Genomic DNA, 26,755 nt, shown 5'->3' on the forward strand with positions numbered 1-26,755 from the left:
ATTAATTAGATAAAACAATTAATATTAAATTACTGTAATCTAAGTTTACAAACATAGTAAAATTACAATTAATATTATATTGAACTTTAGAATGATAAATAAGTAAAAATATTTTAAAAAATGGCCATTAAAAGAAATATAAAGAGTAAAAAAAAGTAAAACTTTTGATATTTAGTTAAAATCATGTTAATTATTATTATGAATTTTGATATCTCAATTATATTGATATTCGAAAAATCATCAATAATTTGTTATTACATAAAAAATTTCTAAAAAAATAAAATATGAAAAATTAGACAAAATCTATAATAAAAATTATACTTCACAAACATAAACATAGACAAATTATCCATTATGAAAAAAATTTAAATAAATACATAAAGATAAACTATTAAATTACTTATATTATTTTTTATGAATAAACCTAAATTAAGTACAATAATTTTCTTTAAAAAAATATACAACAAAATTTGAACCGATTTTGATCTTATCAATCTACTTACTAATCATTCTTAGTTTTCACTCCTTTATTTATTGGAAATTTACTTCATACATAATCCCCACCTCTAGTATTAAAAAAAAAAATCAACTATCTCAAACCCCTATTTTTTTACTTTTTATTTATCAATACTTTGCCTCCTTAAGTAACTCTTTCAGTTTACCTTCTTCGTCATCTTTATTATTAAACTAAAATTTAATTTTGAAAATTGTTTACCTTGTATCAAAATCTAAAATATAGACTATACATTAAAAATTTCTTAATCTAAAATTGAATCATAATGCAATTGGATGAAAATAGTCACTGGAAGTTAAAATTAGGTAGAAGTTGAGGAAGCACAATTATTTGATGTTTTAACTGTAGAATGACCGTTGGTTTAGAAATGGGCATAGAATGTAGCACATCCCAGTGAATGAACGAACACACCTTTACAATTTTGTTCCTTTTCTAGATTCATTTTGTCTAGTCAAAAGCACGATTCTTGACTATGATTTAACCACAATTATTATGATCATAATAATAATATCTTTTATCAATGTACAGACATAACTTGGAATTGGGAACCACGTGATGCCATTAAGACAAAACCCCCGACCAAGTCATTAATTAAACAAAATCTTCAATTTCGAGAGAGACAGAGACAGAGAGAACTTTGAACATTTCACCTCAGTCAAAATATCATATCACAGTCATTAAAAAAATTCAAAATTGAAGAAGTACTAAACTCATAAATCCATTATTTTGTTTTTTTTTTTTTTTTTTCCTGGGTGGTGATGATGATGATGCTGGTGGTGCTTCTTCATTCATTCATCAGTGTAGCTAACACAGTGGGGATCTATGAGGGATTCCTTTTCTTCTACTCATGCTTGTGGCCATGTCTTCATCAGAAACCTTGTTATTGGTGTTGGCCATGAATTTTGCACACACAGTGCTCCATCCACTCCTCCTCTTCCTTACAACCTCTGTGCAAGACATGCTCATGTTGTTCTCTGACCCTGATGATCCTGAACACGAAGAACTCATTGGCTCATCACAATCCACAACCGTTGATCGAGTCATCTCCTCCTCCCCCATCTCTTGTGGGATCAGAAAATCAGGACTTAGTTGTAGGGAGTTGCATGTCCTCAAATATGGAGACAGATCCTTGTAGTGTTTCAGCACAAAATCAACCTACACACACACACACACCACAAACATGTTTTAGTTTCTCCTCTTTAACTGTGTAATAATTCAAGAACAAAAGTTTATATATATGTAACTGGAAATATGCACCTTGCATCCAAGAGAGCAATGAATAAAAGGCTCTTGAAGACTTCTATCACAGGAGGTGCAGTAGTTTCCCGAACCTTTGAATTGCCGGTTTTGAGGTCTCTTCTTGATGAACACCACCTTAGCACTATTGATGGTATAAGCCTAACAAACAACACAATTCAAACCTTTATTAACCATTGTAAACTCAATTTCACTTATTTGTGGTAAAAAGAGCTGAATTTGAGTCCAGTGTGTTAACCATAAGTATACCTGAACGTTGGAGCAATCGATGAGTTTCTGAAGATCTTCAAGCCTAACAACATCATGGTAAACGTAACGGCGAACCTGAAGAAGCCTGTGGAAGCGATGAGAGGGTAAACAGTGAGGGCAAATACTGGTGCAACAATCTAAGCAGCACACATTCTTCTCATTCTTTTTAGCGTTCTCATGGTAAGAGCACCCCACAAAGAACTTTTCTGTGTAAAGAGCTTCCAACCATGCAGGCTTTTGGTATCCCTGCGATAATCGATCATCACAACCATAACAAAGCTCATGAATCATCACTATAACCAAAAGGGTCATGCATAATCATCATCATCATCATCAAGAAGAGTGTGAACAGAAAAGAGAGCAAAATCAAGGGAATTCAACTGACCATCATCATGAAAATTAAGAGTTGCAAGAGTGCCTCTTGAAATTCTCCTCGAGCTGTGATCAAGGTATAGTGAGTAACTAAGGAGAGAAGCACAGAGAGAGAGAAAAGAGGAGGGAGATAAGAGTATTTATTGAGGTTCACAAGAGGAGTGAGGAGAGAATATATATATTTATTCCATGAATAATAATAATAATAGGTAGAAAACAATTTGTGTATAATAGAGGAAGGGTTGTGATATGAGAGACAGAGAAATAAAAGAGAGAGAAACCGAAAGCCATAAAGAAACAAGTTAAGCTATGAGGGGAACGTGCGCGCTGTTTCTGTGTCTCCCATTCTCTTCTTAGCCACCTAAACTAAACTATTCTCTGCTCATCTCCTTGGCTTAAGAGCTCTATTTCTAAACAAAACCACTCTCTCCTTGAACTAGCTGCAATTTTTATTATTATTTCTTCATATCATATTAATCTCCATCTCTCTCTCTCATTCACTATATCTTGGAAACAACCAGTTGCTGATAGCCACTTGATGTTGGACTTTGAAATGGAGTTTCATTTTTCATTATTTTTCTGCAAATCTCATTGCCAATTCATTTTACAAAACTTTTGGCTACTTTCTTCAACCTTCTTTCACTGGAAAACTTTTCTAGCCTTACTTTTAATATGACAGACACAAAATTGAAACTTTATTTAAGCTGAGTTTTGTTAGGACAAATGTCATATGTGAGTCTTTTATATAAATGGAATTAGTTCTTATTGGTTTTTTATCATTATTTGGAGAAGTCGGTCAGTTGCTGAGCAGAAGTTTAAAAATGAAAGCAGAATAAAAAAGGAAAGAAAAGGGTCAGAACAGAACTTGGAGCCACCTTTTCTCCAAAAATTATTTTTAAGGTTTCTTTAATTTCCTCTGTGCCATATATGTTGGACTTCTGCACATCTCTGTTCTCCTCATTTTGCATAATTAATAATGCATATTACTGTATGACTTCAAAGCTAAGCAATGAGAGCATAGAGACACCAATCATCAACCTACTTAGCAGGACATAGCATGGGACATAGTACTAGAAATCAAGAGCATACTTGTTTCAGAGGTGGAAATTTATAATAGAGATTGACCTCACATTTATCTGATGCAAACAGAAAAACAAATTCGATTCTATCTACACATAGATACACTACTATAAAAAAAACAAATTGTTTACTGTGAGGTTTTATTCATACATAGTATTCATACTATTCAATAATTTGATATTCAAGTAATAACCTTTGTGGTCACTCCCCTGTGTCTTAATTAAGCTTCTGAAAACAATTGTTCATCCTATCAAGTGCTTCAATTTCTTGGTTGAAGGAATATAAACACACATGCATAAACAGTTTAGCAGATTGAAGAGGCTAAAGTATTGAGAACAGTGAGTTGAATTGTGGAGAGTGAATTTGGCAACAATTCTGAGGAGGATTGTAGGTAGGTAACTAGCCATGATTATGACATGTAGTGAAAAAGTCACGTTTTATGAACAACACTCGAATCCAGCTGGGAATGTTACTGATGGTAGTGACAAACAATTTAAAGGTTTTGTTAATCTATGGGACCAATTTGATTGTTTCATTTTTGACACCATGAAATTCTATGGAATAGTGGAAGTGGGGTAGTGGGAATTAGCACTTTGTCTCAGCTTGGCAGTTTTCTCTTTTGTTGCAGACCAAAATTCTAATCTACTGAAGGTGAGTTAGAATAGAAAGTGTAGGAACAATAAAAATGAAGGGTAGTTCTGTGTTTTAATAAGACAAAACCAAAGGCCAAAGAATATGATATAGTTATGGTGCAAACTTTCGCATCCTCCATTTTCTGACTAACTAAAACAATGACAATGAAGATATATATGTTTTGGAAGCCAAATTATTCAGCCACTGAGTGCAAAAATTGGTTCCTAGTGCTATGTGCTGTGCATATGGGCTCACAGAGATGGCAGCAGCATCGCCTAAACTGAGCCAGCTAAAATCTGAAACAAGACATGTACGATGAAATCCCATGTTTTTTGGGGAATCAAATATGGGCAACATTAACCAATCAATCAACCACTCCACTAAACCAATCTGTGTGTACTATAATAATTATCAGAAAATTTGTAACAAACGTTTGACAGACAGGCACAACTCATTAAGCACTAACCAGCAAAATTAACGACAAATTATTTTATGGGCTTAATTTAGTGCTAATTTTGAGGACATTGCTTGTTGTGCCTTTAGGCCATAACCAAGAGTTATTCTTGGGGTTTGAACGAATAAGAGATTATTAGTCTTGTTTTTTCTCTTTCCCTTTTTTACCCTTTACCCTTGCTATGTGGTTTTCCTAATTCCCGTTTCACGTGATCCTTAGCCTTGGCGTGATACCTGACACTCCGTGGTGTCACTTTTGGAAAAACAATTTCACCAACAAGACTAGTAAAACAACTTGATTCCTGGTTTAACTTATCTTCAAATTTCAGCTCTATATAGCTCCTAAGCTCTTTTACCCATTATTCTAAGCCAATTTGGTAACTCATAGCCACGTTTAACATAACTATATTCATGATGCATAAATTGCATGATAATGAACATGAAAATCCAAGTAGCTAGCAAAAGGAAGTGAAGTTTTAGTACACAACAACTTCAACAAATTGTCGCAGATAACATCATCTGTCCCGTGGTGAAGATCAAGCCATGCTTAAGTAAGATAAGTTACAATCAAATCTTACATTTACCAGTAAAAAGAATTGTAACTTAACTAATAACTACAGTTTTTGACCTAGTAGTAAATACTCGATCTAAATATGCGAACAGAAAGAAAGAAGTTATTATAAGAGAAGAAAAAGGATTGTGACCCCAGCCCACGTGCCATGAAAAGCAGAATGGTATCATATGAGCAAAGGAGGTCACGTGCAAGGGATCCAAGGAGGAAAATTGAAGAGTGTAGAGGATCCTTTTCCATGATAGAATACAAGCTATAAAGTTTGTGTGTATGGTGTGGCAGTCAAAGGTCAAAAGATCCAGAAATTGGCAGAGATGATGAGGTTAGATTAGAATGAGAAAGTGTGGGTCAGCGGGTGAGCCGCACGAGGGGATCTATCTGCAGAAGCCACTGCAATTCTACCTCACCCTCACTTTCCCCTCCTTCTTTAATCCCACATCTCCTATTTTATTTCCCACCCCTTCTTTTTTAAACCCTTTGTCACGTGCAGAGCCGTTTTCAATGACCACAACACCATCTACTCAACCCTCTTCACCTTCCTCTTCAATAACCACCCTCCATTTCTCACCTACCTGAACAAATCTCGTTAAAATAGATTTTAGATAACTCTGATAGATTTCTTAAGTATATAATTCATGTTTTATCTTACATTTACAATGTGTTCACAAACACCTCAGATGTGAATTGTGATTGTTTGAATCAACATTTACAATATATAGTGAAAGATTAGTCATAAAGCTCAGTATCTTCATCATTAGCAGCACTAAAATACATTGTCCTGTTGTTGCAACTGATGAAAGGAAGTGCAATGCAACATAATGGTATGAGTCACTGCATAAATCTATACACACTACTGATGTGCACATTTTTATTTTGGTGGAGTCTGCAAGAGTACACATACATGTTGTGCACGTGACTATATTGATAAATATTAGAGTAGGACCACAGAAAAACTAAAAACGGGAAAGTCAGGGGTCAGGTGTAAAATGGTGTGAATTTGTGATTGCAATAATTGTGTGAATGGCATTGCTGTTGTTACTTTTATAAAGGTCAATGTAGTAACATAAGATGAGATGATTGAGATTGGTTTGTTGATGAAAGCATGTCATGTGGGACAGCACCACTGAAAGAAACAACGTTAAAATGATGTCGGTCGAGTTGCGTGATGACCTTTACGATTTCACGAAACTACTAAAGCCTCCTCATAAAGGATCCTCATATTTCTACTGAGCTATCATCAACATACATAACATGACCCACACTATCCAAATATCTAATTTGGCATTTACACAATGTGGATCATGTTCTTCACAAGAATTGTCAGCACTGTGATGTATCCTAATATGATGCACTTTACACACACAACACAACCTTTTCATGTGGCCCATTCAGCACTTCCTCTCATAGGTCCATGCAAAGCAACAAACACTGTAACCAATTAGTCTCTCTGATAACTAACACAGACATGTTAGACTTGACACAGATAACACAGTTACAGAGACATGTGGAAGAACATGCAACTCAAATGGTTAAGGTGAGAGCCACAACACTAACAAATGTGTAACAACATATATATCAATCCCAGGTCTAGGATTTTTCACAATAGCCACATGATCTAGTACTACTAGTAACAACATATATATTTGGTGAGTCTACAACTAATCTACAAAATATATTTATCTGTGTTTGTAACAGGGTTTTGGTAACTTTGTATACAGAATAAAAACGTACATCTCTCTCTCTCTCTCTCTCTCTCTCTCTCTCTCTCTCTATATATATATATATATATATATATATATATATATATATATATATATATATATATATATCATGCATGTGTTTACACACATGTACATAGAATAACTCAAACAGGGTTGAGAAAAATAAAATAAAATGAGGTAGGCCAGAAGTGTTAATTTTGTGAGACTGCTGCATAAAAAATTATTACACTGGTGTAATTGCAAATACAAGTTCTGCCACTTTCCACATATTTCCAGAAGCTGAAATTTAGCTCTCTTGAGACAATTATGGTTAAAAAGTTTAGTTCTAAGTTTCTTAAAAGTTTAGCCTTATTTTCCTAATATGAATCAAGTGATCCTTACTGGTATAGAGGCTTGTTATGAGAAGAAAAACAGAAAAAACAAGTATTCCAAAAGTTAGTGTCTTTTTATATTGATTGGTGCAGTGTTGCATGGAGATTATGTGAAGCAAAATTTTGGTAATGTTCTTATCTACAGACCTTATTATTGTCACCGACTAAACATTGAACTTTAGTGAAAAGAGGCACAAATTGTCTCATCATACTTTTAGCTTTGTCTGCAAATAGAGGATCAAGTTTTAGTCGAAACATTACCACATAAAAACTAAAGAAGATTATACATAAATTATCACATGATTAAATGATCCGTAGAATATATCAATTGAGTCAAACCACATTATCTTCTTGGGAGTTTCTTCCTGCACCATGCTTTGAACAATTTGGATTGTATAATTTGAAAGCTATTTTCAAAAATGAAAAATGACTTCTTTAATCTAATAAAAACCATTGTTTTCTTAAAATAAATGTCAAATTCCACAATTCGAAAATCAAACCTCAAGATTATTAATCATCGCAAGTCAAATAACTCGATTATGCAATCTGCAAGTTTTTTTTTTCTTAATTCTCTTAAACTTTTGGAAGTCAACTTTTTACTTTTGAATTACACAATTAAAAAAGTTTTTTCTTCTAAGTTGTACTGTCTATAATTTTTTTTTTTAAATTAAATTATATAATTTTTAATTTTTGAATTACACAATCTAGAAAAATGCATGGAACAATTTATACAGATGTAGGAAAAAGTTGCCTAACTTGTTTAATTATTTTTAAATTGTATAATATTTATATGTATATACCATATAGAAAAAAAAAGTGTATAACCCAAATAAAAAGTAATACTGCAACAAAAAGATGCCATGATAAATGAGCTTGTAGTTATTTAAAGTAATATCGGTAGTAATCGTTAAAATAAGATAAAAGATCTTATAGCGTAAGATATATAGATTTTAACTTAGATCATAAACATTACCTAATATATGAATTAGCCAAATGAATCCTTTAATTGTAGCATATTAGTAATGGAGACACAATGTAAATTCATGTTACATTTTAAAATTTTAAAACTATCAATGTTATGTATTCAACCATAGTGCACGAAAACTAACGCTCCATTAGAATTACATAGTTAAAAAAAAACGAAAAAGTCCCATTTCATTACAAATAATTGTAGTAAAAAATGTTTTTTATTTATTTATATAAATATGTAATTTATATTTGTTTTTAATAACTTTTTATTCAAATTATAAACTACTAAGCATATAAACACGAGGTTTGTATGTACGCATTTTTAATTACTCTATTATTGTAATTTTTCAAATTCAGTCGATTTGATTATAAAGGGTAAATTAAGATGTTAAAAATGTTTTAAAATAATAAATAATTATTAGTAAAAAATATAAACTTTTATAACTACAAAATAATGAAAAAATAAAATAGAGAATGTAAGTTAAAAATTTAAAATTAGTAAAAGTAACTAAATTATAAAAGTGAAAACAATGTGAGTTTCGGAAGTGTTACCAAATAAAATATAAATCAGTTTTAGTAAAAATTTAATCAAAATTTGAAAGTACAACAAACTGCAATTATTTACTCTATTTTCTGTTCTGTTATTCTTTTTTTTCCATAATCTTTTTTTGTCTTCTGTATGTATGTGGATCTTACAGCAAGTTCTTCACAGTAAACTTTTAACATGTCATTCACGTCATTGTTATTGTGTATGTATTTTTTAAATATTTGTAATATTATATTAGTATATGATAATAATATAATATTATTAAATTATAATATATAAAATAAAATTATATTTATTAAAAATAAAGTAAAATATATCAAAAAAAATGAAAAAATAACAGTTAATAAATAGAAAAAAAAATAGTAAAGATAGACGATTTTATAAAAAATTTTGTAAAAGTAACAGTCAATTTTTAAAAATTTTGTAAATAATTATATTTTAAAGGATAAAATTAATATTTTAAAATATAGATACAAAAGAGAATCTCTTTATATATTATTATAGATACAATTCTTGAGTTTGGACATTATCAGACATGGATTTCACTATTATTATGAGATGTATAGATTTTAAATTTCCTTAAGTTACACTGAAGTTCAAATTCATTTTCAATTTTAGTTTTGACCTTTTATCTCTAACTATGAATTTATTTTTTTCATGCTTTCACTTAGGTTGAATAATAAAATTAAAAAAAAATAATGAAACGGAAAATAACTTAAAGAAAAATAAAAATAATAAGAATAGTAAGAAGTACCTCTGAGTGAAGTTAGAAACCAAAAAATAAGATGAAAAAAATTAAAAATCAATTAAATAAATAGATAAAAAAATTAAAAAAAGTTGAAATTCGTGACAATTTTATATAATTATCCTTACCAAATAAGATAAGATTAAAAATCATAATATTAAGGGTAAAAAAAAAAAAAAGTAAAAATGTATACCACATATATGTATCTTCTTATATATAACTATAGATACATCAAATATATAAAATAATAAAACATATTTAAATAAATAAAATTAATATAAGTTTTAAATTTTAACTCGTTGAATAAGATAAGACAGTAAAAAAACTGTGGATAGTCAGGTCTATTGTATACATAAAAAAAATAGAGGTATTATAATTGTTTTGAATTAATTAATTTAAAAAAATAATATATATATATATATATATATATATATATATATATATATATATATATATATATATTTATATATAACTAATTCCCTTAGCGAGGAACGTTAATATTTATACATTAATAAAGTATCAATGTAAGAATTTTTTTTTTTAAATTGAAACGATTGATACAAATGAAAGCGACCCTAAGTTAAATTTTTTTAACTTAACCGGAGAATAAATAAGTAATTAAGTCTAAAATATATTAATTTTAATATATTTTAAAATAATATTATATTTTAAAATATTAAAATTAGTAGATATCAGCAGAGAAATAATACTAAAAAATTAATAAATAATCAAAATTTAATATAAAAACAACTCCAGAAATCCAATTATTAATAAAAATTCAGTTAAAGTGCTCAGACTACTCGTTTATTTGATAACACCTCAATATTAGTTCCACGCATTCTATATTGGTTAAACTTATAAAGACATGTAAAATTATAATAGAAATTCATTAAATCGACGCGACATTAACAAATTTTCTTAATTTGTAAGCAATAAGTAAGCGTCTTTAAAAGAATGTGTCAAAGTGTTACTAACATTTCTCATTTTAAAAATATACTAAAAATACCATAATGATAAAATTTCCAACAGTAAACTCAAATCAATTTTGTTAAAGATTCGAAGTAATAGCATTTATATATCGATTAATAAAGAATTAATGGTAAATTTGGATGAAGTAATTTAGGAAACTAATTACTTTATTTGATTTTTTTTCTTACAGAAAATAACATAACATCATAACATGTCTGAAAGATGAAATTAAAATTAAAAGAATTTAAAAAAATATTTCAAATAATAAAAATAGTACGTTGATATCCATTCAATAAAAAATCAAAGGAAATTGAAAATTTTCCGATTATAAGATATAAAAGGTTCATAAGTCCAAAAGTCGAATAGATCAAGAAAGTAAAAGGTTGAGACAAGTTGATTCAGATTCAGATTAAAAGTGAAACTATAATTCAATTTAAAAATAGAAAAAAAAATTCAATTACAATGAATACTTCAATTTTTTAAAATTATTTCATCCCTAACACAAGGTAAAAAATTTTATTTTATATAAAATAATTACAAGATTTTAATTTTGCACAAAAAGTTGGTATTCATTCTAAAACTTATTTACCTAGCTTGACCTCGTTTAACGGTGCCAAATCATAATAAATTAAAATTATAATGTACAAAATTTACATGCAAACTTTTATTTTAGTGGTCAAGTGAGCTCCATGCTAGTGATGGACTTTCTGGGCTGGCATGACAATTTTTTTTATTTGATATTTACTTTCTCCCGAAAGTTACCGAAAAAAGGGAAATACTATGATAATGTAACAATAAAAGACCGACAAATATTTTATTCTGTTATAACATTTAAAAATATGGTATGATAATGACTACAATTGCCTTTAATACTAAAAGTAGCTTTATATTATAAAGTAATACGTTAGTCTATGTTTACAAAGGACTAACACAGATAACATATCTTATTTATATAGAAATTAATTTTGAATTTTAACAAATTTAAGGATTAAATAAAAATGAATATAGTTTGAAGTGAAAAGGACCCAAAACATTTTCTTTCTTAGAAGGTAAAAAATTTGACTGATAAAATTGAAAGCACTTAAAATAATATTTTGGAATTTCTGACATATATATCTCTATACAATGTAACTCTATGTTCTATATTTTTCAAATTGATTATATATTTGACGAAGAGGATAGAAGTATGAGGAAAACGTAAGGCCAGAGAATTTTGTGGATAGAAACTGTATTAACTGCTTATGCAGTTCTCTGCCTGCAACTCTCACACATTGCAAACTCATGATGGCTATTACCTCAGTCAAATGCAAACCATTGCTTCCACTTTCTCCTTTGCCAAAACCATCAATTTCATGCTTTTCTTGCAAACCAATTTCCCTTATTACCTCTCCAATTCCTTCTCCTCTCAATCAGAGAGGACCTGTTGCCGTCTCCGTTGCCTACAACCCCCAAGGAAACTTCGACCTCTCCCTGTTTGATGATGATGGTAACACAATCACAATCATTACTTACTTTTTCTCTCAGTTTTTTACGGTTATTGTGGGTTCTGAATCTTAGATATAGTAATATAAATTCGTATAGATTTGTTATCTTTTACAGTAACTATTTGAAGTTCATGATTGGTTTCTGATTGATTGAGAATTGTAAAATGTTTTGAACTCACAGTGGGTAGAAGTTGAGCTAAATGTAAAACTGTGCAGAATGAAAATTGAAGATATGTACACTGTTGATTTCAATTAAAGGGCCTTCTAAATCCGTTTCAAATCAAAGATTCATAAAATGTTGCTTTCTTACTCCACCTAATTTCATGTCAATGAACTGTGCTCCATGCATTTGATGAAATGTATTATACTACAATTGAACAGAGTTTGGTTGACAGATGAACCAAAAGTTGCACCTCCTCTGCCCCCAACTGAAGGCCGATTTGAGGTTGTTATTGACAATGATATTATTAGTCGGCTTGACTTGTCCCCTTTTCAAGCTGCAACAGGCATGAAATCCCCTTTATCTGGTACGTATGAACCTTCAATGTTGTTTAGATACTTTTTGGATATACATGCATGAACCTTCATGACTTCATTGTTAACTTGGATGCTACACTGTGATGTTAATGTTGCAGTTGAACCAAAAGAGTTTCTTGAACGCTCAATTGGTTTCACCATCAACTATAAAAGAGAAGATCCCCATGATCCTAGAGAATTATCAGAGTATCCTGATATTAGGGTATGGTTTGTGAGACTTGATGCTACCTATCCATGGTTGCCAGTTTTGTTGGATTGGAGAGCTGGAGAACTGGCTCGGTATGCTGCAATGATGGTTCCACACCAGGTGATGTTAAGAACTGCATGCTTGTGTGTGAAAAAGGGAAAACATGTTTTTGATTCTGACACGGTATGTTTATATGTTATGCTGCAGATGAATCTGAAAATGGGAATTGTTTTCAACCCGGAGGCGTTGGAACTGTTTGTCATGAAGAAAGTCTTCATTGTGTATTCCTGGTTGAAGCATCACAACATTCCCAAGCCTAAATTGAAGGCAAATGATATGGCCAGAATGCTTGGATTTAGAATTGGAGATGAACTATATGACTTTGTTGATGAGCATCCGCTTGATCTATCGTAAAGGGGTGCCTCAACAGTACTCTGAATCAGTACCCCAAGCCAAGAATGAGAATAACAATTTTCTTGTTTCTGGTTTGATTCAGTATATGATGTAGTGTAAGCATTTTAACAGTAAGTACACATGCAAAGGAGCAGTGATATAAAGATTAAAAAGTAAAAAGGAGCCAATATCCTAGAAAAACATGTGATAAAGAAACGGGATGAGTAAGTTTTTGTGATGACATGTGACTAGGGGTGCAATTCTGAAACATGTTTTTCCTACTCTTTTTCCATTCTTACATGATAAAAATGTACTTATTGCTTTAGATGGAAAGTGACGAGGGGGTGATTGGATCTAGACAAGGAATGCTCGTGTGCAATGAGCTATTTTCATAACTTTCCCTCCTTCACCCTCTTCTTCATGGTGTTTTCTCTTCTCTTCTTCTCTATCTTCGATCTCAGAGATTAATCAATCAATGGAGGTCTCGCTACATGCACTATATCCTAGTGGGAGGAAAGGAAATTAACAACAATCTTTGATTAATACAAAAGCGTTGCTTGGTTACGAGTGTTTTGTTCAAATTGCTTTGCTACGAAAGTTAATCCAAATTCAATTTCAAAAGAATGAGGAAAAGAGAAAAGTTAGGATCAAATTAGTCTCTCTTTAGCTGGTGGCTATGGACTAATATAGAAATGAAACCCTAAATTCTTCTTGTCTTGTCAACTACTGAAGCAGACTATATTGCTCTTTCCTATGTTTGAAGCCTACAAGGAGATTTAATGAATGAAAAATTTCACATGTGAATTACGTCACGATCAAGAAAAGTTTATTGTGAATTCCAACGATCAAAGTGCAGTTCATTTAGCTAAGAATTTCACTTATCATTCTTAGTTTGATTGAAGCATATTGATATTCATTATTACTAGATAAGGAAAGCTTTAGATGAAGGCATGTTACACTTTGGAGAAAGTTCACATATTATTGGCCTCACATTTATATTTATATTATCCATTTATTCTATCCCTTACTAAATGATAATTGTGTTTCTAATTCATACTTTATTGCTTGTACATGGGGATGTCAAAAAATTTTGTAACTGCAAGTATTTATGGATAAAATTCGTAATGGGTAAAAAATGAATATTATAAATAGATATCCGCAGATAACGGATATGAATATTTTTAATACTTGCATATTAATTCGACAGGTACGGGTATCATAGTAATGAGTTATACTCTAATTAAAATTAAAAAAAATAAAAAACATAATTAAAATATTAACGTATTGATTTTGAATGAGTTATTTTTTATCAATTAGTTTTAAAAAAAATTTATTTCTTTGTAAATTGTCATTCAACACTATTTAAATAGGTTATTTTGACTTTATTTAAAATTTATGAATGTTATGTATTGTATTTTATTTGAATTTATGATTAAAATATGTTGTTAAATATTTATTTTATTTTTTTATAAATATCCGTGGGTATCCGTGAATATTAAAAAATTATGCAGATACCTGCATAACGGATATCCGACAGATATGGGTACAGGACAAATATTTATCCGGGGGTACGGGGAGCTACTACCCTACCCTATCAGCATCCTTGACACTAGTTATATATACATCAGTTAAAAAAAATACAAAATAAATACTGTAATTATTCTTCTGGCTGATAATTTTCATATTATTAACATACTAATATTTGATAGAAATTTTTTCATTTAAATTATTAAAATGAAACTCTAAATCGCATTAACTATAAAAATGTATTCGGGTTTTGTTTTATAGTTAATGCTATAGCTATATAAACTATTTGTGGATTTGAATTAGATCGTGAGACAATATTGTTAAAAAATACTGAGCATAATCTTTGAGTGCTTAAATTATTCCTTAAGACCATTTATGATATCCAACTATTTGAAGAAATGTTCCACTAACTGCCGACATTAGTTAGCTTAACCTTTGTTATTATAAACATTGTCTTGTTAACATAGATATGGCGAGTATAAATTAATATAATGTGATATGATACAACAACATATCAAATGTGTAGTTGAGATGAGTAAATAAAAATGAGTGTTACATGAGATGTTACAATCTTTAACCACAAACAATGGTATAGTGAGTTAATGTTGTTTGTTGTGAGCAATGTTGTGTGAGAGGGGCCCTGTTGAAGGGTGTTTGGGACATGTGGTGATGAGATGTGAACAAGTCATGTGAGACCACATGAAAGGTCACAAACAAATAGGTATGGGACTGTGGGAGGCCAAAACATAGCAGTAATTAATACATTTCAAACATATGTATCTAACTTTTCAATCTAATGACGTGTGTAACACAAACATGCCACCTTTTGCTTTTAGCTGCAATTGCAACAACACCGTCATGGAAGGGACAACCTCACTCCCTCACTCACGTTTCAATCTCTGTTTGCTTCACTCTTTGTTGTTTCACCTTCATCATTCATCACATTTTCTTTATGCATATCTTATTCGTGTATGTACCTTTTAGTTAATCATACTTTTTATACTTAATTACCCTTCATGTTTCATCTAATTTGTACCAATATATATGAGATTCTACGCACCCTCCCAATTCAACATATAATCACCATGATTTGGTATATGATGACGTATTCATGAGCGTATCTCTCAATACCCAATTTTGTCCGGATAAATGTGCTTGTTTGGTTAAAAATAATAATAATAGTAATATATAATATAATAATAATAAATAATAAAATAAAATAAAAAATATGTTTTGATTGATGGTAGGTTTTTAAACTTTAATTCTACCGTGCGAAGAAAGAAAAAAAAAAACCCAAGAGCAGGAGAATCTAGTTTATTGTTAATTATCACATTCTTTTCATGAGCCCAAATGTCTTACATATTTTTACCCCCATTGTTTGCTATTTACACTCTTCGCATGACATGTCAAAAAAGGACATTTCATAATTTCTGTGTTTAGAGAAGCATATAATATTAAGAGCAATATTTTTTTATAATGATTTGAATAAATATCGTGCATTTACACTTATGTGCGTTGTTAGTATGGGAAGATATTATTTTAATTAGAAGCAAATATTCCCGATAATAATACTTTTAGAGAATGGTACTATTTTAATATTTAGAAGAAAGTATTTCTGGTAATAATTAGAATCAATTATATGAATAATATATTATGATTTGATCACGATCTTTATGTGACAGAAAATATGATTCTAGTGATTACAGACAATATTTCGTTAATAATTATAATCAATACCGTGAATATTATGCAACGATATAATAAGACCAATTCGTTCCCCATATATTTTATTATAATTAAATACTATGATCTCGGTGGTACCCAAGAGGCCTATATAAGCACAAAATTTCTTCAATGCAAAGGAAAAAACATTGAAAAACCCCTCTCCTTTTTATCACATAACACACACAAAAGGCTCATCTTAAGAGGTAAATTTTCTTTGCTCTTAATATTTTTCATGATTCTCTTATAACATCAATGCACGTGCTTAACCTTTCTCTTTTCCTTTATTTTTATCTTGATAAATAAAAAGGTTTCTTTCGTAGGCTTTAATTCTCTCTAAACAAAAAATAATAAAATAATAAAAAAATTATATTACTTCTTTTATATAAGTATTGCATACTATGTCAAAGTCTCGGATTTGCTTGGTAAAACACTTCTTCGTAGACTTTTTTTGTTCTTAAAAGGAAATTAATAACAATAAAATTATAAAATTATTTTTAATATCATGTCAAATCTCGGATTTGCTTGATAACTAAATCTTTTATCATGTAGAATCTCGGGTTCTCTTGATATTAATAAAATATACATACACATAAAAATTTAGAAAATTAAAAAAATAAAATAATAATATCAAACAACAAATATTTGTACAAAGAATTACGTTATCCCTGATTTTTCAAATGAAAATACGTAGGAGCGAGGTACAATCCTCGTCGGGCCAAAAATATAAAAAAAATAATTTGTTTTAATCTTTAATATTTTTGTAGGTATTTTTATTTGGTTTGATTTTTTGGGGAATAACAAATATTTTAAATATCAAATTCTATCTTGCACACTTAACTAAAGAAGGAACCGTCTTAAGACGAACATTGTGGGGTGCTAATACCTTTCCCACACGTAACCGACTCCCGAATCCAAAATTTGGTTTCGAAGACCATTCTTTTTAAGGTTTTTCTATAATTTTCCATAATAAACTATGGTGGCGACTCCTCTGCTTTTTTTAAATTATTTTCACTGTCCCACCGCGATCTCGATTGTGACAGTATCTAAGTATAACTATTGATGATTAACTTCACTTGTGGTATCCCAACAAGAACAAAATAGAACGAAATTCTTGTCTACTCCTCAAATGCTAACTAAATTGTTGTGTTGGATTTTTGGACTTTTTATCTACTTGTAGATTAAGGTCGTTTATTTGTTTTTTAGAAATGAGTCGGCTAATTTTACGTATAAGAGAAGAAAATTATTGCAATTGAGAATTTGTTTGTCATAAGATTCATGAGGAAGTATTGTTCTTCTTCAACGGTTGAATTATTCTTTGAAAGTTTGGAAAGGGATTGTTGTTCACATTATTATCTATTTTTTATTTGTGAGTATGACATTTATTTTGATGGATTATATGTATTTTTGTGTATGTGTTGGAAATATTTCTTTAATTTGGACAACTTCCAATTTTTACCTTTATATTTAGCATTCTTTTTCATATTAAAAATTGATCTTAGCGAATTGGCTTAGTAGTTTTCTAGGTGGACTAATCTGATGGTTGATGTATAATCGAACTCTGAACTACCATGAGAGAGAAGTTCACTTGCAAAGACTCTTTTACGCTCAAGTCAGTACAAGATTTTGGAGTGTGCATATGTGAGTAAAAATGATTATGAGATGATTATGCTTCTTGTTACAAGATATTACAGCCTTTCTAAACCTAAGAATAACATATAAATCTCTTCCACATTGGTATACTCTCCATAAAGAAAAGACATCTTAACAACAAGTATCTTAGAAGTGATCTTACTTATATAATTATTGGGTTTTTTAGATGATGAATACATATACTTGGGAGATTTGATACTAATAAGTCTTGAGATACTAGAAAATATGAAATCACCTTCAATCTAATTGTAACACTCCAGCTAATATATAAGTAATTGTTATTTAATTTGATCAAATTAAGAGTAATTATTTTTTGTGGAATAAAATTTTCTTAGAGAGACATTGCACAAAACTTATAACTCTTTTTCAACCATCATATTTTTTAACATTTTCAATAATCACATAATATGTGATTACTATTAAGACATGCCACATTTGTTTTGACCAATAATCTTTACACACCATCCAAACATATACAAGTATAAAAATAATAATAAAACGGACATGTAACTTCCCTATGTTCAGTAATATAATTTTGATTGAAATTATTTAGGTAGATAATAAGTCGAGGGCTGAATATTGATGTATATAAAACTAATTTTGAAATTTAATTTGTGTATTAATAGTAAAGGGTGAACTGGAATAAGTCCAAGAGAAAAAATAAAGCAGAAAAATGATATTGTTATAGTTTATCCAAAGGACGTGGAAGGAATAAATTAATGAACATCCAGAATATCTGGAAACTACAATAGTAAAAATACTCTTTACTTGCCCAATCAAGAAAAGTGAACTACAACGTAAGATGAAATTTATATATAATTTAATAAGGAATGTATAATATTGTCGTGGAAAATTGGAGTAATGAAAGGTGGATTGTTTTGTGATGAAGAGGCACGTAATCAGAAATTACGTACAAGTTTTGGTCTTTATCAAACACAAAACAAAGAGACAAAGAAAGGTGCCTACAACTTTCAACTCTCTTAGCCACTCCAAATTTGGTCTCAAAAGTGATGTCCCAACAATGTCGGATTTTTGTTTTCTAAAACTAAATTCAAACTATTAAGAAGAGAAAATATAGAAAATGATGCATGATTTGTTGAATTTGACTAAAACAAGAGTGTTTGGGATTGGTGCGGTACAGAGCCAAACACACTCTTCCGTGGTGAATGGTTTTGGCGACATACATTCTGGAATTCCACGATAACCTCTTTATTTAATTTTAACCTTAATTAGTTTAACTCATCAAATATCTCCACAACGTCACAAGTTCACAAATAATATAAACCATGTCTTCTAGTAATGAATGCTTTGCAATAGTCACAATATTTCTCTTATCAAAACTTTATCCAACTCCTCTTACACCTACTTTATTTATTTTATGTAAACATATACCTGCTTTTATCTCATGATAATAAAAAAATAAAATTAATTTTATTTATTAAATTTATAATATATATATATATATATAAAGTAAAAAATGAATAATTTTTATAATTTAATTATAACTAGATAATTTTTTTAGAGGTAGTTATTTAATTTTTAAAAATAGTTCCAAAATTAGAATAATATAATAATAAAATTAATTATATTCATAAAGGTAAAATTGATGATGAAATGTCTATACAAAAATAGTTATTACTCACAGTTATAGAAATGAATTTCTTTATAATAGTTATAGATATGAATATTTAATCACAAATTTAATTGAATTATAAGATTTTTTAGTTATAAAGTTGAAAGGGAGTACCAGGAAAATTTTGGGTTCGACTTCTCTTCCTAACTCATAGAGTTATAAGGTTGACTTGATGGGTTTGGGAGTGAGGATACGGGAGAATCAAAACAAATAAAAATATTCATTATCTATCCATATCAATTACCATAAGTTAAATTAACTTTAAGTTGACTTCATATATTAAAAATCAATCAAATTACTTTCTACTATATTCCCTAACTTTATTATTTAAACTTTGCTAAAATTAGAGTTGTCAAAACGGATAATTCAGCTCGGCCCGGTTTAACCCACTCTGGATTGATCACTTAATGAACCAATCCAATCCGGCTCATTTATTAGAAGGCCAAAAAAATTCTAACCCGACTCGACCCACCGCAGGTTGGTGGGTTAAACGGATTGGCTCATGGGTTCACTTAATTAAAAAATTTATTTTTTTTATTTTTTTTAGTCAAAACTGGATTATAATTCTAATTAAAATCTAAACAAATTTTAATACAATCCAAATACAAACCAAAATCACAAAAATACAAAATTATCTGTGTTGGCTAAAAAAAAACCTAACATGACCCAAATGCAAAGTTCAACTTAACAAAAAAACAAAACTTGTATGATCCTTTATTTGCGGGTTGGCTCACCAACCCGGCTCAACACAAGTGAGCCGGGTCAAAAATCAATCTGTATTGAAATTTGTAAAAAAAATTCAACCCAACCCGAACTCGTGGTGAACCAGGTTGGCTTGCGGATTTCAACCAATTTTGACAACTCATAGTTAAAATTCTTCCTCCTCCCTTCTCTTTTTATATTCTCCATTTTGACAATACCTTCTTGTTTCAAAATAATAATTCTTTCTAATGAAGCAATACAGTAAACATTCAATTAAGTCCGCATTTTGATCTTGAGAGTTTGATTTGGACTTAATTGGTATGCAGACTTATGAAATTTTAAGAGTCATATTACAATATAAAATATTATGGGTCATATAATTACAATATGGAATATTATGAGGATTTAAAAATTTGTAAAAATTTTAAAAAATATGACAAATATAAGATATATGATATATATATATATATAACAAAATGTAACTGAATATAAAGTCAAATGACTTTACATGATTTTTTTTATAAATAAAGTCACAAAATTGTTGATCCGAGAATTTTTCCTTCTCAAATGCGAATTTAGATGGGATGCAGACTTAAATGAGTGCGGACGTAAGCGAATGTTTACTGTACATGTTTCATATATCTCTCTAGCACCGTCACCATGATCCTCTCAACGAGTCTGAAATTTGGAAACTTTTTTTTCAATAATTTTATTTTGTTAACAATGTTGAAAATTTGCCAAATATGCGATATGTGGAATGATATGAGATATTCATATAGTCAATTATTTCTATAGTGGTCCATTTGTTAATCAATTTTATAATTGTTCCGTAAATTTTGATACTGTAATCTCATATAATTGGCAACAATTTAGTATGACAACTACTCTGTGATGGCCAGATAACTTTATAAAATTAACATGTATTTCGTGTTTTTGGTATACCGTTAAAGTCTAGAGAGTGAAGGTTCAGAGTGAAAAAACACATTAATGGACTCTCGTGGCAGTGACCATGGCTAAATGTTAGTCCTTATTATTTTTTTGCATTAGTTTTATAAACAATACTAACAATTTATTTGAGTATTCCTTAATCATCTCAAATTCATACTTTGCATCTCAAACTCTGATAAAGTGATTTAGTGGTTAAAAGGAAGGAAAGAGAGGTAAAAGTTGTGGGTTTAACTCCAGTAACTAACAAAAATGCATTTTGATCTTAATCACAGTGGAATAATTTTGCATTCTTACCACCCTCTAGATAAATTCCGCTCATAGATCATAGCTCTCACCATCATATCATAGTTTGCATTCTTTTTTGTTTATTCGTTACTTTGGGATGTATGAGAGAGAGACTCATATGCAAGTTTCAGTGAGAATGAAGATAAAGAGAGAAAAGAATAAAAAGAGAGTGGAGTATAGAATGAATGGGATATTTGAAGGAGGAAGAAGAGTGAATTGAATAAGAGGAGGTGACTGAATAGTCCCATTTGACAAATTCTGACAAACATGACCACAATGTGTTCGTTGCATCCCATAGGAGCAACATGGTGCGTGAAGTTGCGGTGCCCACGTTGTAACTGGTGTGCCACTTCATCCCGAGATGTCGACCTCCACGTGGATTGGTCTTTTCCTTTCCCTTCCTAAGGCAACTACACGACAAACTCCTAGTAACCATTCCCATGATGCATCACCATTCATCAATATTATCACCCCACAAAACCCTTACTTTCAAACCTTTTTCTTTCCTTCACCTTCACTCTCACAACAATAATGTTGCCTCATTCATGCTCCTGCATGGCCTAGTGGCTGCAACTGCGGAAGCACAATGCACCAGTTGCCATAATTAACACCTACTTATGTCCATCACCTCACTCCTCTCTCCATCACAGTAAAATGCTGTAAATTTTTATCCTGTGGTAGGTATTCCATTCAATATAGTGATGGATCCATAACTTTTTTTCTCCTAACATTCACAAAAACAAGATAATGTAACTATAGAAGGAGTGTTGATATACATAAGCAGCAAGGATATTGAATCTGTCTTAACTGAAATTGGACTCCTCTTTCTGCCTACCTAGCTACACAAAGTGAAAAACTTTCGGTGATTAGAAACAGGCTACACTATTGGAAATGAACAAATCCATCAGGCTTGTCTTCTAGAAGAGACAGTATCCTAAAGGCGACGAAGGGAAAACATGGTCTTGTTGTACTCTTTGTTGCTTAAAAGTGAACCAGACAGAACAAAAGTCTGGCATCATGGAAATTTTCAAACATTGATGCTTGCATTCATGTAGAGAAGAGAAAAACAACAGTGTACTAGCAGGCTAACTTGCATTATTATAGGCTTCTTCAACTTTTTTCCTGTGCCGTTCTCCAAAGTAAATGTACCATTTTCAGGTTTGAAAAGGCACCAAATGTTACATGTTGTTTAACACCTAAAGTAGAAAAGAGAAAATAAATAGTAACAAGTGATATATGATAGAAAACAAAAATAATTTCTTCATATTTCATTTAGCTATCCTCTACTTGGACTTCCCACTGTGGTGGATATTATAGTACCTAACAATTAGTAGCATCTTTGTTAATTACTTAATATTTTTCTATGATTTAGCCTCAAAACCTTCTAATCCTTGGCTTAAATAATTGGAGGTTCAAATGATTAGCAATTTCCTTTGATATAGGGTGGCAGTTGGCACTTTGAGGGGTGCCATAAGACAACTAATAAAAAGGAAGTAAAATACTTTTATAGTTTAAGGTGAACTTCTGTGTGGACCCCTGTACACCACTATATATATAATAAGCTGCCATCCCTCTCATTCATCCATCAACCACTCATAATTCCTCATTTATTACACAGTTAAGCTCTTCTTCACAGCAAGAAAACTCTACCCTCTTGTTTCAGGACTCAAACTTCTAACTTCTTCCCTACATTTTTCTTCAAAATGAAACCTTTTGTGGTTTTTCTTCTGATTCTGTCACTGCTCCTTGCACAAACTCAAGGTAATTCAAATAACACTTTCAACAGCAGTTAAGTCAATTAGTCCTTGTTTTTGGATTTCTAACATTACCTTACTTGGTGCAGGGATTCGTTTGGGGAAAGTGTCTTTACCACTTCAGCAACAGAAACAACAAGTAGGTGGTTTTATGAATTCATTTCTTTAATAAACTTCAACCTTTGTGAATTTAAATTCTCTTCTCTGTTGAATTTTTCTGAACTGATTTTTGATGTATGTTCAAAATACATTTTGATATTTTAAAATATATTAAAAATAAAGTACATAGTACCAAAAAAAATTTAGTTGAGAATCTGGACTCAAGACATCATTCATATTTGTATGGATGTTAATGTAAAACTTTACTCATGAATACAGGATGGAGAATTTTCTTTGCTGAAAAGAAGTAACACTGATGCTGAGGAAACTGTTCTTCTCTGCAAAGACAACGAATGCACAGGTAGCCAGAAGAAAAGAGCATCTAAAGTATTCAGAAAACCAAACCACAACTTACCAAACATTCATGAAGATTACTACGGACCTAGACGCCATATGCCTAGACACCATTAGTTTTTAAGACCATTACCTCATTTTTTTTTTTCTTCTCTTTGTTCTCCTTATAATACAAGCATGATTCAGAGTCTTAAATCAGACCAGTATTATACTCGGTGCAAGTTGTCACATATGACTTCAAATTTCCTGATTATGCATAAAAATACAAAGCTTCATTCTCTTTAACTTCGTTTCTGGTTTGAGTAAAACATAGGAAACTATCTCCACCAAGCATCATCTAACAAACTTAACCAGAACAACCAACCCTCTTTTGTATATATATATACAAATCTTAATTACGTGGTATTAAACATCTCTTGAATGTTCTTGTGTTGTTGCAGGAAAGTTAAAGAATAGGAAACTCGTTGCCACTTCCATTTCTACTACCAAATCCCTCTCAAAGGTTCGTTGAGAGACAGAAAAAACAAAAAACATCATTAATTTTTTTCTGCAACAGAAACATCGGAATTTATTTTCATTTATATGTGTTGTATGGACAGAATGTGGAAGAATCGAAGGTTGAAGAGTTGGTGAATGGTAGAAATGTGAATACACTGAGGTCTTGGAAGCAGAAAGATGTTCCTGAGGAGCACAACCATGACCTGGTAGAGATAACTGAGATGGATTATTCTCCGGCAAAGAGAAAGCCTCCAATACACAACTGAGTCTAGGGAGGATCAACAAGAAAAACTGACAAAGTTCCGTATATTAGGATCAATAAAATATATACAGTAGACAGAGATGTTGGACAGCATTGCAGAAAATGCTGCAGTTTTTTTGGCCTAGGAATGATTTGTACATTATTATCCTATCACCTTTATTGATTATAATATATATATATTTCCAATGCCTTTTAATTTCATGATTAAGTCATGATCGGTGCATGTGTCTTGAGTTTTTACTTTCTTCTTGTTTTTACTATAGTAAGATTAAGGAAAAGGAATGTGACAAGTGTTGTTTTTGTACCAAGTGCAATCATTGAAAACGTACCATTCACTGGTTTTGTTTCTTCTGTAGCTTGGAAAAACATGTCTTCATGATGTGTTGCTTGCTAAAATTCTTCTGTAACCAAGTCCAAACTTCATCATCCATATTTTCTGTCAGTAATCTCATTCAATTCACAATGTCTGCAGTAAAATTTGAACACAGATAGTATTTGAAATGACCCTTCATTTTTGGATGAATCTCCAAGACAATTTTTTAAACAAACGAAATAATATATTCAAAATTTATATATTTAATTATTATTACTAATTCAATAAAAATATAAAAATAAATATATAATTTAGTATAATTATAATTATAAATTATACAAATTTAAAGGATTGTCTATCATTTTCATATATTTTTGAACTTATGGATACTTAAATTATAACTAAAGTTACTTTGTTTTTTTCAATGAAATACTTTATTTTTCTAATGTAAATAATCATATTATCTTCAAAATATTTATCTTCCATTTTATTAATGCGCATAGATTGATTTAAAAGTCTTCACAAGCTTTCATTTCATTATTATATGCGATGAACAATCATATTATCATGTTTTCATCTTCATTGGTAGTTTCTATTTTTATTACTTTTAAACAATGACTTTTTTTTTTCTTTTTTTTTTCATCAATATATATTGTCCCTATTTAAAAAATAAGTTAAGACTAAAAAATAATTGTTTAATTACTCTTTTAGTCTCTATTTTTGTCTAAAAATATTAAATTTGTCATCTAGTTATTTTAATTTTCAATTTGGTTATATTTTTAAAAAATTGATGGTAATTTTGTCATTTTCGTTAGATTTCTTGAAGTGAATCAATGATTTTTTTCATCAAAATTAAAGTTGTTAATAAAAATGATTTGCTTTAAGAAATTTAATGAAAAAAGGACTAAATTGCATTATTTTTTTATAAATCATGACCAAATTAAAATTTAAAGAAGTTAGAGTACCAATTTGACATTTTTAAACAAAAATAAAAACAAAAAAGTAATTAAACTAAAAATAATTATCATAATCTAATAAAAAATTAAGGAGCATAATTACTAAAAACAATTATATAATTAATTCACAATTAAAAGTTAGTTATGAAAAATCACATAATACTTTTTTTTCTTCTATGTTCATAACAAATTAATATACAAAATGGTCAAAAGATAAAAAATAGTGTTAAATATGACATAAGAGAGAATTACCCTTTTTTTTCTTTAAGAATTTGAATAAAAGGTATGAAAAAAATAGGGTATAAATAATGAGTTTATGTTTAATTTTTTTGTCTTCAATAACTAACCAAACATGAGAGATAAATACAATATATGAAAAAATTCACAAAACAATAAAAGAGAAAATAAAAAATATTTTAATAAACTTTTTCTTAATTATATTTTTTTTTTTTTTTTTGTTTTATTAATATTAAATACTGTATTTTATGAAAAAAAAAATCCTTACTTTAATTTCTATTAACTTTTTAATATACAACTACCTAAGTTAAAAAGCTATATAATTTAAAAAATTTTAAAATACACATAATTTAAATTTTCAAAATACAAATAATTTCTAAACACACATAATTCAAAAAAACAAAAATTAAAGATACACATAATTTTAAAAAAAATCTAAAATTTGGAGGCCGCGGCCCCTCCCATTATATCTCCACTACTGTTCACTTTTACGGTGATTAAACAAACATGTGGGAATATCGTTTTCGTAACTTTTTAAGAGTAATTGTAATAATCTTTATAGTACTATTTTAAAGTAATATTATTGCCAAAAAAAAATCTCACATCCACAATAAATAAACTCATGTTAATGATACTCACTCTATCAAAAGTTTAAAATATGTTATTAAATTCATTAATTTCCCATTATATTTACATACAATTTTAATATGAGCATAAACATAAATAAAGTATAAAGTTAACATAAGGGAGGTGAATAATT

The 26,755-nt window shown here is 29.8% G+C and overlaps 3 protein-coding genes across 3 annotated transcripts; 2 read left to right on the forward strand and 1 right to left on the reverse strand.

Moving 5' to 3' along the window:
- Window positions 1-987: 987 nt before the first annotated feature.
- Window positions 988-2,561, reverse strand: LOC114178960 (protein RGF1 INDUCIBLE TRANSCRIPTION FACTOR 1-like). Its single transcript, XM_028065117.2, has 4 exons — window positions 2,406-2,561; window positions 2,021-2,266; window positions 1,772-1,912; window positions 988-1,669 (listed from the first exon to the last, which is right to left on the reverse strand). Exons 1-4 carry the CDS (start codon window positions 2,412-2,414, stop codon window positions 1,319-1,321), a joined length of 747 nt encoding a protein of 248 aa, XP_027920918.2. The 5' UTR covers window positions 2,415-2,561; the 3' UTR covers window positions 988-1,318.
- A 9,071-nt stretch (window positions 2,562-11,632) lies between these two features.
- CRR6 (chlororespiratory reduction 6) lies at window positions 11,633-13,333 on the forward strand. The gene is made up of 4 exons (XM_028062877.2): window positions 11,633-11,937; window positions 12,331-12,462; window positions 12,571-12,779; window positions 12,867-13,333. Exons 1-4 carry the CDS (start codon window positions 11,733-11,735, stop codon window positions 13,071-13,073), a joined length of 753 nt encoding a protein of 250 aa, XP_027918678.1. The 5' UTR covers window positions 11,633-11,732; the 3' UTR covers window positions 13,074-13,333.
- A 9,769-nt stretch (window positions 13,334-23,102) lies between these two features.
- Window positions 23,103-24,697, forward strand: LOC114179477 (uncharacterized). Its single transcript, XM_028065826.2, has 5 exons — window positions 23,103-23,283; window positions 23,366-23,415; window positions 23,655-23,736; window positions 24,170-24,231; window positions 24,329-24,697. The coding sequence occupies exons 1-5, from the start codon at window positions 23,226-23,228 to the stop codon at window positions 24,491-24,493; spliced, it is 417 nt and encodes a 138-aa protein (XP_027921627.2). The 5' UTR covers window positions 23,103-23,225; the 3' UTR covers window positions 24,494-24,697.
- Window positions 24,698-26,755: the final 2,058 nt, after the last annotated feature.

Source organism: Vigna unguiculata, chromosome 3, assembly GCF_037176805.1.
Source record: "Vigna unguiculata cultivar grain cowpea cultivar isolate G323 ecotype 2 chromosome 3, ASM3717680v1, whole genome shotgun sequence".
Lineage (NCBI taxonomy): Eukaryota > Viridiplantae > Streptophyta > Magnoliopsida > Fabales > Fabaceae > Vigna > Vigna unguiculata.

Coding starts and splice junctions, on each gene's coding strand:
- CRR6 (XM_028062877.2), top strand. CDS start 11,733: ATGATGGCTATTACCTCAGTCAAATGCAAACCATTGCTTCCACTTTCT. Junction 12,463..12,570: donor CATGAAATCCCCTTTATCTG/GTACGTATGAAC, acceptor TTAATGTTGCAG/TTGAACCAAAAGAGTTTCTT. Junction 12,780..12,866: donor CAATGATGGTTCCACACCAG/GTGATGTTAAGA, acceptor GTTATGCTGCAG/ATGAATCTGAAAATGGGAAT.
- LOC114178960 (XM_028065117.2), bottom strand. Junction 1,913..2,020: donor TCGATTGCTCCAACGTTCAG/GTATACTTATGG, acceptor GTTGTTTGTTAG/GCTTATACCATCAATAGTGC. Junction 1,670..1,771: donor ATTGCTCTCTTGGATGCAAG/GTGCATATTTCC, acceptor GTGTGTGTGTAG/GTTGATTTTGTGCTGAAACA.
- LOC114179477 (XM_028065826.2), top strand. CDS start 23,226: ATGAAACCTTTTGTGGTTTTTCTTCTGATTCTGTCACTGCTCCTTGCA. Junction 23,284..23,365: donor GCTCCTTGCACAAACTCAAG/GTAATTCAAATA, acceptor TACTTGGTGCAG/GGATTCGTTTGGGGAAAGTG. Junction 23,416..23,654: donor TTCAGCAACAGAAACAACAA/GTAGGTGGTTTT, acceptor TCATGAATACAG/GATGGAGAATTTTCTTTGCT.